A 16,427-nucleotide genomic window follows, 5' to 3' on the forward strand; every position below is an offset into this window, starting at 1 on the left:
AATGATTAAATTATAACATACATTGTACTGCATACTTGTGAATGCAGCTAAATTTGGACTCTTGACATATTTAGTAATTAGATGCAATCATATTCCTTCTTCTATTTTCCTAAAAATATTCACTTTTTCTCCACCCAATCCACTCCCCCTGAATCTACCCCTGTGGAAGGATGTTTTTAAATCATGTCTCAAATGTGGTAGAGATAAGGTAATATGAAATGAAAGGTGTGAATGTTGCAGAATTAAGGATTTTCTCTTAGTTTTCCATTAATGTACTCCCTTGTAAATTCCAATTTGATCAGTGAGTTAGCTGTGTCCTGTATTTAAACATTCAAATATTTTCAGAATGATATATATAATATAATATTGATATATTGAAAACAAACAGTCTGCTTAATGGAAAGTGTGTTTAATTTGTAGCTCCTATTACTCCTAATTCATTTTGTCATGGTATTCTTTTGCCCTTATATGCTTTCTAGAAGTAGCTTACATTTCGTTTATTGCCACAAAACTGTCTACTTTTTTTGAAAATCAGTTAAAAAAGATTGAACATGAACTCTTAATAAGGAGGTACTTTTGCGCTCGACTTTTACAAGCACAAGATAAAGTTTAACATATCATGCCTTCAAGTCAAAAGATCTATATCATTAGCTACAGTATCCAGAGTAGCTTAAGTAATGTTTATATGCAGCTGGTAAGAGAATGGATTTCATGTGTCTGCCTATGTTTCCTCAGTGCCTTCCAGTAACGATTCTCTTCTTGCCAGATCCCAGTAATGTTCAACACCATATTTTTTCAAGTGTTCCCTTGCAATAGCTTCTGTTGGACACTGTTTAAATTTCCAGTCATTGAAGCTGTGCTCCTTGTTTGTTCCCTGAGTAGACAAAATGAGAGAAATCAATTTTCTGAATATCATTGTGTTCTTCTTGGTTGTTTTGGTTTTGGAAGATGGAACTGAAACAATTATTATAGAATAATAGCTCTAAATCTCACAATCTGATTGGCTGAAAGAGTGTGCTTTATGAGAGCACACAGCACGCGCGCACTTTCAGTTTCGTCATTCCTATCTGAAATAACGCTTATTGCAATTAATTGTATTTCATAAAAGAAATAAAAAACTTGCTTGCTGTGCTGTGCGGAGTCATAAAACACCTTGGGATTGACAGAACACTTGAAAAGTGTCGAGAAGCACTCTGCTACTCCTCATGCTTCTCCTAACACTTCTCTCGTGTTCTGCCAAACCCTGCGTGCTTTAACTGCACATATGCGTGCGTTTTCTATTTCTTGATTTATAGCTTTCCTACCTCCCACACAAGGACACAAGCGTTAACTTTTTTTTCTTCGTCATCATCCTCACGCTTCTTCTTCTTCTCCTCAGCCCATTTGATGCGGTGTAGCATCAACCGTTTGTATTTCTTAATGGCCTTTGGTCCTCCTTCAGCAATGACCAAATTTAGCTCTCTGTATAACACAACACAACCTGGTTGAAAAGAAGTTTTTGTATTAGTATATCAACATTTAACTTGATAAGGCTCCATCTAGTAAGCCCTAAACAGTTCCCATTGGTAAATATTGTACTCTTATACCTAGCTGTACACTTATTTCAAAAAAAGGTTGTCAGTGAGAATGGCAAACGGTAACGCTGACCAAACGAAACCAGAATCTTTAATATTCTTTAAAAATACCTCTTAGGTGCCAGAAACAAATGTTTATTCTTAGTGTTTCCATTTTGTCAATATAATCTTTTTAAAAACATAGTTCTTTTCAATATATACGACGGAGGGAATTTGTAAAAGGGCCACCTACCCCTAGGAACTTACAATTTTCTTCCATACGAACTCTGTAATTTTGCTCTTTCTCTAACTCGCCTCCCCTCCAGAATTCACAATTTCCTTCATGGGTAGGGTATGGATATTTTCTGGAACTAAACATTTTGCTATTTGGTCCAACAACCTTCTTCGAAATAAGTGCATACAGTATAAACATTTCTCTTGACTTACACCAATTCGTAGACATTTTTACCTTGGGTGTAATATTTACCCATTTTGGACCATACTTTATGTCATTCCCTAGGCATAAAGGGATTCAAAGTACTCCAAATACCTAAGGCAAGTGCAAATATTGGACTTTTTTACCTTTCAGATAATATTGCTGAGCATTGATATCCACTTTGTATTTCTTCTGTTGACTGTGCAGGTCATTTACTCTAAATACAGCTACATGGACTCCCAGAGATGTGTCTTCTTTTAACTTTTTGATATTTTTTTCACGTCTTGCCTCTGGTGTCAACTTACGAGCAGCATTAGCAGCTTCATGGGCTCTGATGAAACAAAGTTATCAAACACTTTAGAGACAAAATGATAGTAAATAATTTAAAGAGGGAAGCTAAGTTGAGTGATGATTGTAATCATCCAGTAGTCTCCTCAGCGTAATAATTTACAGTTATTACAATGATTACAAATAACTGGATGACCCTGGCAACTTCTTATACTTGCCCACAGAGTCTTATGGTCATCTTGCACAACCATACATATGCTAATAAAGCAGTTTTTAAATGAATGGGGAAACATACTATATAGAGTGACGGCATGCAGATGGTGTGACATGTACAGTAGTAACAATGAAATGTTTTACCAATGTTCTTCCAGTAATTCAACCATTCCCCGAAGCATAATAGCATGGTTATGGTTACAGTACGATTATGAATTTGTTGCACATCGTTTTCCTCATTTTCCTACTCACACAAAAGCCACCTATGAATCAACCTATGGCCTACTTACTTTTGCCTCTGTGCCATCTGTGCTCGTACATGAGCCTCAACTTTCGTAGGATCTTGTACAGCTTCACTACCAAGTACCCTCATTAAGTTGGAGATCTTTACTGTAAACCAATTCCATAAAGTAAAACTTTCTTAATCTATTACATAATAATTGTCATTTTTTTAACCTTTCTAAAGTGGAGTCCCATTATCTCAAACATCATTGGGACAAAGGTTTCAAAACCACTTGGTCAAGATATCTAGTGTAATCAAATTTATTCTGATTCTCACTAGTGACACAATTGTGCTCTAAGCACAAGCACAAGCCAGCACAAGAAAAACAAAATCTTCCATTTTCTTGCGTTTTTCTCCTTATAGTGAGAACATGGACTAGATTGGAGTTTTTACACATTCTTAAATTGGCTTGCCTAACTAGACTTGAAACTGGGCTTTGATCAATGAATACACACCTTTTGGGGGTGGGGGTGGTTCTAGACCAAGTCTTATCTTTTCTGTTTTTTCTTTTTCAACTTCTCTTCTTCTTTGGGTTCTTATTTTCTTCCGCTCCTTTTTCGTCAGCATGATTGGAATAACTAAAGCTTCTTTAGGCTCAGCTGTGACAAATAATAACAAGGAAAATGAACAAAAATTATTTTTAAATATCCTAGTAATGGAATAAAGATGTTTGTTGTGAAGTGTGATCGACATCTGGGAGAGTGTAATCTTGAGAAAGACTGTTGTTGGTGGTGACTGACGTTTCTACAACCTGAACCGAAGTCATCTTCAGAGTTCAGTGAGAAAAGTAAGAGTAGAGATAACTTATTGAGGAGGAAAAAGTGATTGATTACTGAACTTGGTGTTTTATGTTCACTGGAAGTAGGGTTGCTTGTTGGTTCTCTTTTGTGCTTCAAGGTTTTTTCTCCTTTTTTCTCCTGTTTTTCTCTCTCCACAAAAATCAATTTTTAAATTCAAATTAGACTTTAGTGTATAAAGAGCCATTGCAAACCATTGCTAGATCCTATTTACATTCACATATTTACATATGATACTCATTTTTTAATTAATCAGTCCTCAACCTTAGCAATAGTCCACTAAACCACGACTAGTACAAATTACCTCTGGGTTAGTACAACTTGAGAACCACTAGCCAATAGAACAGTAACTGTTCATTAATTTGTAATTAAAAACTCATTAATAATTCATGAAGGAAACACAATAGAAATCATGACCATGAAGGAGGTTTTATATGTGATATAAATTCATCTTCATTTACATAAACTTTAACCTGGATTTTCTCTATCAAGTTTGGTTCATTTCGTAAAGAACTCAGTACAATATGAGAAGCAACATACATCATGAGTTTTTTAAGCCATTTAATAAACTCACAGATCGTGTTTCATCAGGTCTAAAATACCCGATAAAACACTCTCGTTTATGGAACAGTACTTAAATTTTAGTACATTTTTTTATTGTGAAGTGCTTAGAACAGCAATGCATTAAGCCTTTTCACAAGCGACGCAAGCACAAGCTCAAGCATAAGAGGGGTTTCATAAGAGGCCTTACTGTATTTCATCGTGAAAACTGTCTAACACAAGCATAAGCGCAAGCACAACAAAAAGGAAAAATTGTGATCCTAATGTTTGTGCTTGTGCTTGTGCTTGTGCTTGAGTCGCTCGTGAAAACCAGGCTTAAGTGCTATATAACTTATATTATTATCATTATTCATCATTGCCATCAATCATGACCATTCTCACCTGGTGGATGCTTCTGTTTGGGATGTTCTATCAGTGCCGTAATCCCTTGAAGTTGCTCAGCATTACTGACATCCTCGTACCTTCCTTGTTGGACAATAACCCGATCCCACCACTCAATATCTGGAACATGTCCCTCTTGTATGTCTTTGGTTGGGGCAATCATGGCAAGCTTTGTCGCTGAAGAAATTCCTGTCTTTTTTGCCACTGCTGCAATTTGCTTTTGAAGTTTTTCTAACTGTGTCTGTAAGTTAGAGACAGTAAAATCTTACATGTATCTAACTGCTATCTTAAAAAACATGAGAACTCTGTAACTGAGAACTCCATGCTAAAATTTGTTTTTTCTCTGCCGTCAGTAGCAAGTTCGCATGTTTATAAAAATAGCAGTAGCTAAATGTCTTGGGAATTACTTCTGGGTTCCAGGGTTTAATTCCTGGACTCGGCATCACATGTGATTATTTTTTTTAGTCCTCTCCCTTTATTGAATAGTTTTTCTCTAGGTTCTTCAGGTCTCCTCCCTTCACAAAACCAAACACGCTAAATTCCAAATAGATCTACATGAGTTTAGCCCAGAAGTTGTATCAAAAAATTTTTGAAGGTCTTTAAAGTATGAAGCCAAAGTCACCCTTTCTCACCCCCACCCACCTATTACTCCTCTTTGCTAACAAGACCAAAACTTTTGTTTTTACCTTTGCTCTAATTCTTTGAGCAATTTCTTGGAATTTTCCTTTGTCATGAAATTTGAATGTCCTCTTGGCTCGTACAGCATTTGGTACACTAGAAAGAAGGAAGGAACCATCAGGGAAATGAATGAAATCTTCAAATTATTGCACTATTATAAGCTGAAAGTGTATCATGTTAAATTAAATGTAAGATTACAGATAAAACCCATAGAATTTTTTTAAAAACATGACGTTTTTGCTATAACTAGTGATAGCCTTCATCAGAATGATGATGAAAATGTGTGAAGCGAGTAAATGCAAACAAAGGGTGGGAAGAGGCAATGAAGCAATGAATGAGTGACATGTCTATTGTTCTCTCTGTCATGGCAAAGGCGGTCAGAGTCACTATTGTTCTTTTTCTTGATTGTATCATGTTAGTTACATATACTATATGGCAAATCTGCTCTTCTTACTTGTGAATTAATGCAAGCATTTTTCTATCAGCAGCAAAGGATTGCCAGCAATTCAGCAATCAATCCTTGAGCCCCAAATGGGCTATTGACTCATAGGCCATGAGGGTGAGAGGACTAATTGTTTTAGTAAAATCCAACTAGTCATCAAATATATAGTTGCAAACAGGTTTTGAATTAAAGTTAAATTCAATGTTTTGGTTTGCAAAGCCTGCACTTTTGGCTACAAGTAGAATATAACTGGTATTGAATCATCCAATCAGAATGCAGCATTGATGATAGACCAATAAAGAATAGGGAGTTAGTTATAGTACAGAGTGTATATATATATAAAATCTACTCAGACAGTTAAGCTGGGAAATGCATAACTTGTTCAACAACAGCAGAGGATTGTCATACAAACAGTGCATTAGTGAGACTACAGTGTACACTTTAGTGTATGTATATATCAAGCAAGAATTTTTACCACAATTTTCTAAAACTTACGCCACTCTTGAATCAAAAAAGGACCTTTCTGTTAAGTCCTCACTTGGCTTCTCGACTTTAAACTGCTCTCTCTTCTTGGCTCTGATATTTGCCTTCAAGGTAGGCATCCTACTGCTCAGCTGCACAGCCTTACCATGCTCATCTACTGTTCTTCCTTTATCGTCAAGTATAAGTGGGCTTGGTTTCTCATCTTTGACTGACGTTAAGTTGACCATACCAGACTTGACAAGTGATGCTCCTGCATGGGTGAGTTGTGAGTTTGCAAACTGAATAGAAAAACAGACAAAGAAGCATATTTAATATCAATTGTTTTACTTTACTGTGCTTTTCAATATTCTGTGAACACGGTAGTTGCAAGTTGCACACTAAAATTTGGTTTTTCACTGCCATCAATCAAAAGTAATCAGTCAGTACCTTATATGTTCTCGAATGGCGGCAGTAAAAGCCAATTTTACAAGAAGTCATTCAAATGTCTAAGTTGGCAGAATATCTAAAACTGCAGTAGAATGCTTTTTCATAGCGTCCAAAAAAGGATCTTTTTGCCTTTCTTTCCATCAATGTTCCACATGAAGAAACATAAATGAAGCGGAGTTAAAAAAATTAGAAACATGTACATGGGCAAAAACCTTAGATGTCTTGCTTTTCTTTCAGTGCACTAACCAACCAGTCTATGCTTGCTCCTTAAAATATGATTGAAACCAATATTTCATCAAATTTTTTGATTACTCACCAAGTTAGGTTTGCTAGCCAGTTGTTCTTGGATCTTTTTCTGCAGCTCAGCAGCTCTTTTTGCTTTTTCAATAGCGTCATTCATTAATTGTTGCTGTTGTTCTAGGCTGGGCGTTGTGTGGGGTAATGTTGGTAATGACTGAGGTATTACTGGAGCAGCAGATGGTATTATACCTCTTGCTTGACCCGTCACCTGTGATAAGGAGCACGTAAGATTAGGGCTAAAGATAAAGGCAGGTCAACAGACAATGTCTGGCCAAATGCCTCAGGCCAGTCTTTTCGGCCAGTAACATTGACTGGTCACATGTAAATCAGCCTCATGCGGCTCGTCATTATGTCAAACCCAATGCTAACTAAATGTCTTTTAGACCTGTCTTCTTGTACTAAGACACAGGGAGACCAACATTTACATCTTGACATGTCTTTAGCAAGGCATTGCCACTGAGTAATTCTCTTTGTTCCCATAACACACTTAGCACAGTTGCTATTTTACCCTCATATTCTGCAGTTGCCCCAGTAATAAAAGCATTTAGAAGATTACAAAACATATTTGTTGCACACCACCAAATGATCCAGTTTGTTACCTGCAGTTGTCTCTTTCGTTCTTCTATCTGTTTCTTCATGTTCGCCACCATCTCTGATATCTGACTGCTATTCAAGTGTGCTGGTCCATCCATCGGCTCAGGAATGGCTGGTGGAAGCGGCTCATTATCCTCCTTTAGAGCATCAAATCTACTCTGTTTTCGTTTTGAAGACTTTACAGCCGTAGTCGAAGATTCGTCAGTATCATCACCAAACACATCCTCTAAAGTCCTCTTCCGTGAGCTAGAACTCTTATGCGAACTCAATAACTTGTTCGTTTTAATCTGAGTCACTCTGTTAAACAAATCTTCGACAAACTGTGGCGCAAGATCGTCTAGAAATGTAGCCAGTTGCTCGATGGATGATCGTTTGTCTAAGTTTTTAGAAACACAATCTAAAGCTGCTTTGACAACGGATTTCTCGTTAAAACCGAGACGTTTCTTGACGCTTTCTCCGATCCACACCTTGAGCTCATCAAGCTCTTTTCTACTGACTCCTGACATAGTGTTTTTATGTGTTATTACTGGAAAAAATTAGATATTTTTGAAGTTTACAGTTGTAGTTCAATGTAGGCCGCCATCTTGAAAAACACATGTGAACGTCGATGAGTCATGCGCATATATTATAACACGGATACTGCTTACTAGAACCATGATTGACTGCAGTCTCATAGGTCTCAAATGGAAAAGAAACTAAACGAACCAAAGGGATTTTCTTACAATCCTTAAATTCAAAAGGCCTTTGAAAGAAAAATTTACCAACAGTGAAATATTTTATACTCTGCAATTTTTCTAGTAAAGCCGTAAGGAAAATTAGCTATCTTATTGTTTTATTTTCATTATATTTCGGTCGCTAGAAATCATTGTAGAGTAGTGTTAAAAACTTTTTCGTTTGAAATAAAGAAACGCAATACTTGAGAAAATATTTTCTTTCTAAATTTTATATTTGTTTTCAGATTTTTTATCTGCGGGTATTTGACAAAGTTTTTCTCTGTTTGACGCAAATTCGCGTCAGTGATTAATACAGTCCCTGTACTCTCTCATTACTTATTCACAATATTCTCCAAAATATCCCTACAAAAAAACCTCTTTATCAAACTAAGCCCTTATTGAAACCCACTGTATTAATTTCAAGTTTATTTTACGAAAAACCGAATGACAGTCACATATTTTCTGCCCATTCTTTTATTTTTAATGTACAGCGGGTTTTCAAATGGGTACATGACGGAAGACAGCGGTTGTCCAGGAAATGTTTGCCAGATATCCGAGGACGAAGGGCCGTGCTTTGATGATGGAAAGTCAAAGCTGTACCGCTGGGATCCAGTAAAGGTAATTTGATTCATGATCAATAGTATGCTATGAAAATTCTTTTAATTATTTTAGTTAAACTTTATTTGGTTGTAGTGACTATTATAGTAGTGACCATCGATCCTTTATATCTTCTTAAACCTCTTTCAAAGCTCTGGCTATTCATGACTCCATTAAAATTAATTTTTAATCATTCTTTTCAAATTTCACCTAAATTTACATCACGCAGTCTTAGTGCGTGACGTGATTTTATGAAGGCACCAAATGTAATCGGAATCTAATTAAAATACAATGACTTCTTTGTTATCAAAATGATCCGCGCTATCTCCTCACGTCAGGGAGTCTGGATCCTAGTGATCTGTAGATACCTTGAAATCCCAGACATAGAGCCGAAAGTACCAAATATCTGAAATCTCAGTTCTGGTTTGTTAGGTTTTTTTTGCGACTAAAATTCCCTTCTCATGAAACAACTGCCTTTCATTTGACACCAAAACAGGGCTTATCCTGAATGCGTGTGCCTGTGATCAACGAACACAGCGGTCGTACAGTGTAATTGTAGGCTAAGTCGCTGAATTTCTTTTAGTGCAGGCTCAGCTCTTATTAATTTTTTTACAGATTGGTCACGTGCGCAATCTGAGATTAGAAGGAAACCAGACATACAAGATGATCACAAGGGCTATACATCCACCTGTGTTCGGTGAGTAAGATCTACAACTACAGGTTAATTAGTGTAATCATAATGATAATGATAGACTTTTATCAATCTTGGGGTGCAACAACTGACTCGTCCCCAGTCGTCTCATCTATTTTCATCGAGGGACGCAAAGGGTCAAGGGAATGAGAGAAAGAAGGGCACCACACGACTCGAAATCCCTTGAGACATATACAACAATGAAACAGACACTAAGGGCGCTGGTTGATCTTTCAATAGAAGCTACTAAAGAATGCTTTCTTATCGTCAACCAACATGGCGGCTATGACGTAACGTGCGTCCCAAGAATTCTACTGATATTTTCAATTGCTGGTTTTCAATCATTCCCAAGAGAATGAAATAATAAAAGACACGGCGGCCATGTTGGATGATATGACAAAAGAGACTAATGACGAATCTTTTGTTAATTCATCCAACATGGCGGCTGTGAAAACCAACAATGGCTTTTTTGCATACCACAGAAATACCTGACTTTTTATCATCGGACGAATGTGATCACATCGTTAATCTGGCAGTGAAAGCAGGAATGCTCAGCAGCGAGACTCTCATGGATCCTTTGAATGCGGAACACTTCAAGTCTATGAAATCTACTGAAGGTAAACGAGACACTCCAAGGGCGGATCCAAAGTGGCGGATTGGTTAGTTGCTAGCCACTCCGCGCTTCTTGGATTCGAAAAATAGTATAAATGAAGGCTAAGGTATAAGCTAAAAAGGATGCTATGTGATGCGTCACTAGCTCAGTAACAGTCGCCCCCTTGAAATCGTTTTGGATCCGCCACAGCACTAACACTATCTGGTTTTAACTACACCGCATTCTGAACCACTACTTTCTAATTTTAAACCACCTATCATTCCCTTGAGTATTATTGATTTAGTTTGGAAGTTATGCTTGAATAGACAAGTGAATATGGATACAACTCAAATCAAGAATATTTTTCTCAAGAGATTGATTACGCCCAAGTAGCTTTTGGTTTATACAGTTTGCCGGTCGTTGCGTGGTGTAGTTATGTATATTTAGATTTGAATATTGAATGTGGTTTTATTTTATTTCTCTCAGGTCATTCGAATAGCACTGCCGGTTACTTTCGTTTCTGGGACATTGACAAAGATTATGAAATCACCAGAGAAGAGGTAGGATGTCCGCCTTACCGAAAACCAATCCCCCCCAAAAAAAAAACAAAAAAAAACAAACAAAAAAACAAAAACCAGATGACTCATTAGATTCTAAACTTCTTTCTCTTTATTCTTAATTTCCCAGGTTAAAATGTTCGCTGAGACATACAAGTACTTGATACTGGAGGATGAAGACATTGACGAGATGTGAGTATTTGCTCTTTTGAATCGGTCGCTTAAGACTACACAACATACTCTTCGTGTCGCGTGATTATCTCCCGCCATATTGAAATCCGCAGCGACGACGTACAATTTAAAACTTGATAGTGAGTGGCGCTTTTGACTGGGAATTCAATTGAAATATAGTTCAGTTATTTGTCAGGAGATCAGAGAACTCGAAGTAAAACCCTTAAATAGCAGGAGAGAACCAAAATTGAGCTCCACTTACTTACGACACCAAGAGAATATTCTCTTGACGACACTGAGTTCAGGATTCGAGCCTGATAGATTTCGCGCACTGGAGACAGGCAAGCGCTGATGGCAACTGATGTCACTACATTTCGTACCGTTCGTTTAAAATAATTTTTTCATCTTAGGATAAAAAAGCTTGATCTTAAAGAAATGGAGGATGGTAAGACAGACTGAAAATAACTAAATGTATATTCTATTAGCTCATGGTCGAACATTTACATTCATAGTAAGAAGTCGTAAGAGTTTCAACTCTTTATCTGTAGGTATCATCGACTACGCTGAATGGCAGAATGTCCAAAAAAGAACCAAGGCTATTGATATGTACTTGAACGATCTTAAGCAGTACCACCCGCATCACCGCGACAGATACAGTGAACAAGTATGGCTTCTACAGGGAAGATATTCTGACAACACAATGAGAACTTTGAGAAAACGGTATGAGATAAATGTGAACTAGGAGCTTAGTCATGTTAACTGAATTGTTTGGTCGCCGTGTTCTCACCCTTTATAGCTAAAATAGTCGTTAATAATTTCGCAATGCTGAGCAATTTCGACCCACACGTCATTCCCTGGAGGGAAAGATTCCTTATCAACAACCTTTTCAATATAATATTATCGTAAGCGAAGAATTCGAAAATAATATTCAAAGCAAATAACACGAGGTCTGAAATCCCAGGAAAGCAGGGTTTACGTCCATTTGAGAAGTCTAAAATTAGGAAATGCGAAAGCGCAATTAATGAAAGCTAGATTTTTTCTTTTAGGATTTGGAAGCTTACAAAACTACCAAAAGAAATAGTATACGGTGGCGAATACTTACAAGTAAGTTAGAGCCTGACTTTTGCATGACTGCATGTAAAACACTTACGGTACACACTTTCCGTGCCGTGACCGTGATGTGACCGTGACGGTAACTGTGACCAAGTATTTTGCTTGGATGAATAGTTTTTACTCTTGCTGTGATTGGTTTAAAGGCTGCCCTTAATACATACCGTGACGTTGCCGCGTGTCGTGACGTTTTACTGTTAAACAAAATCTTCTCTGATAGCGATGCTATTGCGCGCAGTACGTTGCCAACCTTAACGAAATAATTTACATGGTGAGTCCACCTCTACAACAGTTGCGCAAAAAACCGAAGATATATAATTAAGATATACTTCTACTTCTGCCGCGTTGCGCACAACAATTTTCACCCAGTGAACATGCCTATATAAGGCTCATCGCAAAGGTCGAACTTCACATGAGCCGAACCTAATGACAACAAGGAAGACCGTCTTGTTACCCATTGTTTCAATCAGGTTCTGCTCATGTGAAGTTTGACGTTCGAACTTAGCTGAGCTGAGCCTAAAGCGTTGCATTGCTGTCAATAAATTGACACTCTCTGCCAGTCAATGACATTTAGTGGTTTGATGTGCAGAAGACTTCGATTTTTGATTCGATCAACTTATTTTGGCCTTGCAGAGAAAACGCGTCACATTTTCATAATATGCTATACTGACATGATTCGGTGACAACACCGTGACAGTGCGCGGCATCAGGTGCATCACTTGGATAATGATCAGGCCTTCGACGTTGCTATCAACGTTCACAGCAGGACCGTAACTAGAGGGAGCACTGGAGGCACGTCATCCCCCCCTCCCCCCCATAAAAGCTTAAGGTCCGCCGCTCATCAATTTCCTTTTCTTTTTTGTTCTTTCTTATTTTTGGTTCTGCTTTCTTTTGGTTACGTTTTCCTCTCTCTCTTTTTTTCTTTTTTGGTTCTGTTTTTATACGATGTGCACCCTCCCTGTAAAAGTTCTGGTTTAAGGCCCTGCAGATAGTGAAATTTAATAATAGTAAAGTATACCATTTTTCAGAAGACTTTGATATTTAATTCATTACTTGTTGTCTCTGATTTTATTTGCAAAATGTTCTTTCTATACGTTTTGTTCAATCAACTTCCATAGCTCAAATAATGCCTTATTAACAACAGACGCACCATACACTGTCCGTCCGGGCCTTTAGTTGTTTGATGATGATCTAATATAACACCGTTCACTTTATCTCTTCATAACAAGTATTTTCTTTATGATGGTATCCCTCTTATAGGTAGTACGATACGACAAGCGAGGTCATTACAATGCTCATTATGATAGCGCAAGAAGATCCGACTTTCCTCAAGCCAAGTGCTGTCATCTTAAATCAATGGATGACGGTTCATTTTGTAGGGTGTGCAGGTAAGAGCCTTGATAGCATGTCGAATTAGTATGAATTAGTCAAATTTCATCGATTTCCTGAAACAAGACATTGCTTAAAAACCATGAGCAAGATTCATAAAAACAAAATGGCGGTCGCTCGATGATTCTTCGTGCCTCAAAGCCACCTGCGACCTTGTAAAGCCACAAATGTCTCAGATTAATTGATCGGAAACAACATATGGGATATTCTAAGTCAGGGCATCGCTAACTCACAGTTTGAATTTAAATTTAGTTTAGTCAGGTTTTGCGGTAGGAGGAAAACGACAATTGAATCTGGTCTAATCTAATTTATATGAGAAAGAATACAGTTTCCTAAGGTAGATCGACTCAATATTTATGTCTCCTGTCATGGCTGCCATCACGTGATGGTGCAAAGCCTCCATAGGCATGACCGCCATAATTTTACATAGTCGTCCAGTGTTGTTTTAAGTCATTTTATATTTCTCTATAAATAATCCTCAGTTCAGATATTTGTATTGCTATTGTCATTATCATGATAATATATATTCTAATATTTATCACTCTTTCTATCTCTAGATACATAACTGTCCTGTATTATCTCAATGACGTCGAGGAAGGAGGAGAAACAGCTTTCCCGGTGGCTGACGCAGAGAACTTCAACGAAACGGTATAGACCCCTTGTACTGAGTCCTGAGAGGAATTGTTCTGGGGGACAAAACAATGGATTTTTTTTGCATAAGAAAAGGTGGCATATTGTCCCCAGAACGATTCCTCTAGAAAATTAATGCAAGGATCTATTCTATGCATAAATACAAAACCTCGTGGTACAAATCTTTCCCTTGATGATTTCATTCATTATATATTTTTTTAATGTTTTTTTTAAGGAATACAGAGACCGCAGGAAGGGAGATCTCTACAACTTAAGCAAGTACTGCCATTCAGCAAACCTCGTGGTTCCTCCCAAGAAAGGTAAAGCCATAATGTGGTACAATTTCTTACAAGACGAGAAAACTGGATGGATGGGACCACGTGACGACAGATCTTTACACGGCGGATGTGACGTCAAAAAGGGACAAAAATTCGTGGCCAATAATTGGCTAACAGCACCGGAAGCTGATTCAGCTCATTTGAAAAGTTTTTATCTTGACGACGAGGAGCTAGCGGAAGTTTGATTGATCTGTCGTGCAATCTGTATTAATTGGAAGATGCGCATGCAGGCTTAGCTTTTGGAGAGTAACTGAATGAAAGCTTGACTAGTTTTGAATAGGAAGAACAGTTATAGAGTGCTGTGCGCTACAAAGCAAGTAGATGGCATTATTAAGAGTATTGTAGTGACAAATATTGGTGCATGAAGATGCTGCATGTTTCGGTGGTTTGTGGCTGTGCCGCATTAAAAACGGCAAAAAATGGAAAAGAAAGAAGGATTGAAGAATGTTTAAAGAAAGAAGAAAGAAAGCGACGTAAGAAAGACTGAACTACAGATTAAGGAAGACAGGCAGACAGATATAAAAAAGAAAGGTGAAAAAGACAAGAAAGTTGCTTAAGAAACTGCAGGTTAAACCATTCACGAAACTAAGAATCAATTCTTCTGTGTCGAAATTAGGAGAAATGTATTAATTACCAAGATGCATATATCTGAGCTTATCTGTCTTCCTTCCTGTATATATATATCCTGTGTGGCTTGGTTTGCGGACAGCTGGATGCGGACAGTCATATAAATTGTCAGAGGCGACCTTCAAGTTTTTGTAGACCTTACACTATTTCCTTTCAATTCAAAGCGCAATTTTTCCACTTTTATGAAAAAGTGTAAAAAATATCGTGGGTTATGTTATTAAGGACAGATGAAGGTGTTCCTATGTCCGACCAATGCCATTCAAGTGCTTGCTCACGCAATAGACCCTTTTCTAGTCCCCAATTACCGCTGTGTTTCTTGATTACAGACTCATTTACTCAGGCTTAGCCTCGCATCAGTGTTTAAATATTCACAAATACCAACGGTAAAGTAAAGAATGCACAACTTCAACAATACAAACACATTGAAACTTGACGAACCTTGACTGGAACACGTGAATATTCTCACAAAATCGAGGCTAAGTCTGAGTAAATGAGTCTGTAATCAAGAAACACAGCGGTAATTGGGAACTAGAAAAGGGTCTATTAAAGTATTATGGCATTATTTCGGAAAGGAAAGGCAACTCCCTTTCTTCTCTCCATTCATGCAGTTGCTAGGTTACCGGAAATCTTATAGGTGCTGGAGCATAAAAATAAAACCATCCAATGAAAAGGGGGGATTTTTTCAGATACGTTTTTTTCTAAGAGCCCAGCAATGCTCCGCGGAATATTATCGTTGAATTTTTAGCTTTAGCACTACAACTTACCTTTACTTATCTATCTAACTCGGTTTAGAATGATCAAGAATTGTACTTGAAATAATATCAGGAAGAGGCAATAATTTGTCACGTATATTTTAGTAGCGATTCACCTTAAACAGAGCAACGTTTCAACAGAACTAATTTAGATGACAATGGTCGGCAGAAAGTATCGACAATGCATAAAGAAACAAATGGCGGTTCTTTTGCACTACTTCATTTTGCTGGTAAATTCTTTTAAATGAGAATGGCTTTTCGAGAAAGGTTTTAGGGGGATGATTGATAACTTCCAAGTACGCGTGAAAACCCATACTGAAAGTTGCAGTCTTGCCGGTAAGTATCTGGACGTCACGGTAAACTGGCAAATCAGTAATCAACATTGGTCGATCGTATTGTGCTTGAGGTTGAAAGGTTAAAATGATTGGATCCTAAAGTGAGCAACAGACAGGTGCAAAGACAAATGGCTTCAACTCTATACACCTGCTTCCTCTCTTCTACGACAGAGAAATTGGAAATGTTTTTATTCTATGTTAATCTTCTCAACTGAACCAAATTGAATGCGAAAAGTACTTTCCCGTATTTTGAATATTGTCTTTCCGCATCATTTCTATGGGAAGCAATCGAGTTGCGTAGCGCTGAGAGCGCTCGCTGCGGGTTCGATTCCCGGACTTGATGTCATATCATTACTCTGTCTAGAGCTTTCTAGTTGGTTCTCAAACACAAACAAATATCTCGCTCAAATCTAGTTAAGAAAATGGTGATTGTGATAATGAATAAAGCACTGCTAGAGTTGATTTCTGAAAATCCGAACATTTATCCAAA

At 37.6% G+C, this 16,427-nt stretch overlaps 2 protein-coding genes across 2 annotated transcripts; one reads left to right on the top strand and one right to left on the bottom strand.

The window, feature by feature from the left end:
• Window positions 1-393: 393 nt before the first annotated feature.
• Window positions 394-8,024, bottom strand: LOC116305271 (U4/U6 small nuclear ribonucleoprotein Prp3). The gene is made up of 10 exons (XM_031715154.2): window positions 7,441-8,024; window positions 6,858-7,049; window positions 6,128-6,393; window positions 5,199-5,286; window positions 4,513-4,753; window positions 3,229-3,372; window positions 2,781-2,880; window positions 2,136-2,320; window positions 1,305-1,480; window positions 394-874 (listed from the first exon to the last, which is right to left on the bottom strand). Exons 1-10 carry the CDS (start codon window positions 7,939-7,941, stop codon window positions 722-724), a joined length of 2,046 nt encoding a protein of 681 aa, XP_031571014.1. The 5' UTR covers window positions 7,942-8,024; the 3' UTR covers window positions 394-721.
• A 507-nt stretch (window positions 8,025-8,531) lies between these two features.
• Window positions 8,532-14,975, top strand: LOC116305283 (transmembrane prolyl 4-hydroxylase). Its single transcript, XM_031715165.2, has 11 exons — window positions 8,532-8,766; window positions 9,361-9,442; window positions 9,919-10,053; window positions 10,515-10,588; window positions 10,716-10,777; window positions 11,167-11,201; window positions 11,305-11,476; window positions 11,803-11,860; window positions 13,127-13,254; window positions 13,813-13,903; window positions 14,121-14,975. Exons 1-11 carry the CDS (start codon window positions 8,593-8,595, stop codon window positions 14,406-14,408), a joined length of 1,299 nt encoding a protein of 432 aa, XP_031571025.2. The 5' UTR covers window positions 8,532-8,592; the 3' UTR covers window positions 14,409-14,975.
• The last annotated feature ends 1,452 nt before the right edge of the window (window positions 14,976-16,427 follow it).

The sequence above is a fragment of the Actinia tenebrosa genome, unplaced genomic scaffold (genome assembly GCF_029948245.1).
Source record: "Actinia tenebrosa isolate PJP-AT-01 unplaced genomic scaffold, QUT_ActTen_1.0 PGA_scaffold2__45_contigs__length_23673736, whole genome shotgun sequence".
In the NCBI taxonomy this organism is placed as follows: Eukaryota; Metazoa; Cnidaria; class Anthozoa; order Actiniaria; family Actiniidae; genus Actinia; species Actinia tenebrosa.

Coding starts and splice junctions, on each gene's coding strand:
- LOC116305283 (XM_031715165.2), top strand. CDS start 8,593: ATGACAGTCACATATTTTCTGCCCATTCTTTTATTTTTAATGTACAGC. Junction 10,589..10,715: donor ATGAAATCACCAGAGAAGAG/GTAGGATGTCCG, acceptor TTAATTTCCCAG/GTTAAAATGTTCGCTGAGAC. Junction 13,904..14,120: donor CAGAGAACTTCAACGAAACG/GTATAGACCCCT, acceptor GTTTTTTTTAAG/GAATACAGAGACCGCAGGAA.
- LOC116305271 (XM_031715154.2), bottom strand. CDS start 7,941: ATGTCAGGAGTCAGTAGAAAAGAGCTTGATGAGCTCAAGGTGTGGATC. Junction 5,287..6,127: donor TTTTTTGATTCAAGAGTGGC/GTAAGTTTTAGA, acceptor CCTTCTTTCTAG/TGTACCAAATGCTGTACGAG. Junction 2,321..2,780: donor CAGATGGCACAGAGGCAAAA/GTAAGTAGGCCA, acceptor TTGTTTCATCAG/AGCCCATGAAGCTGCTAATG.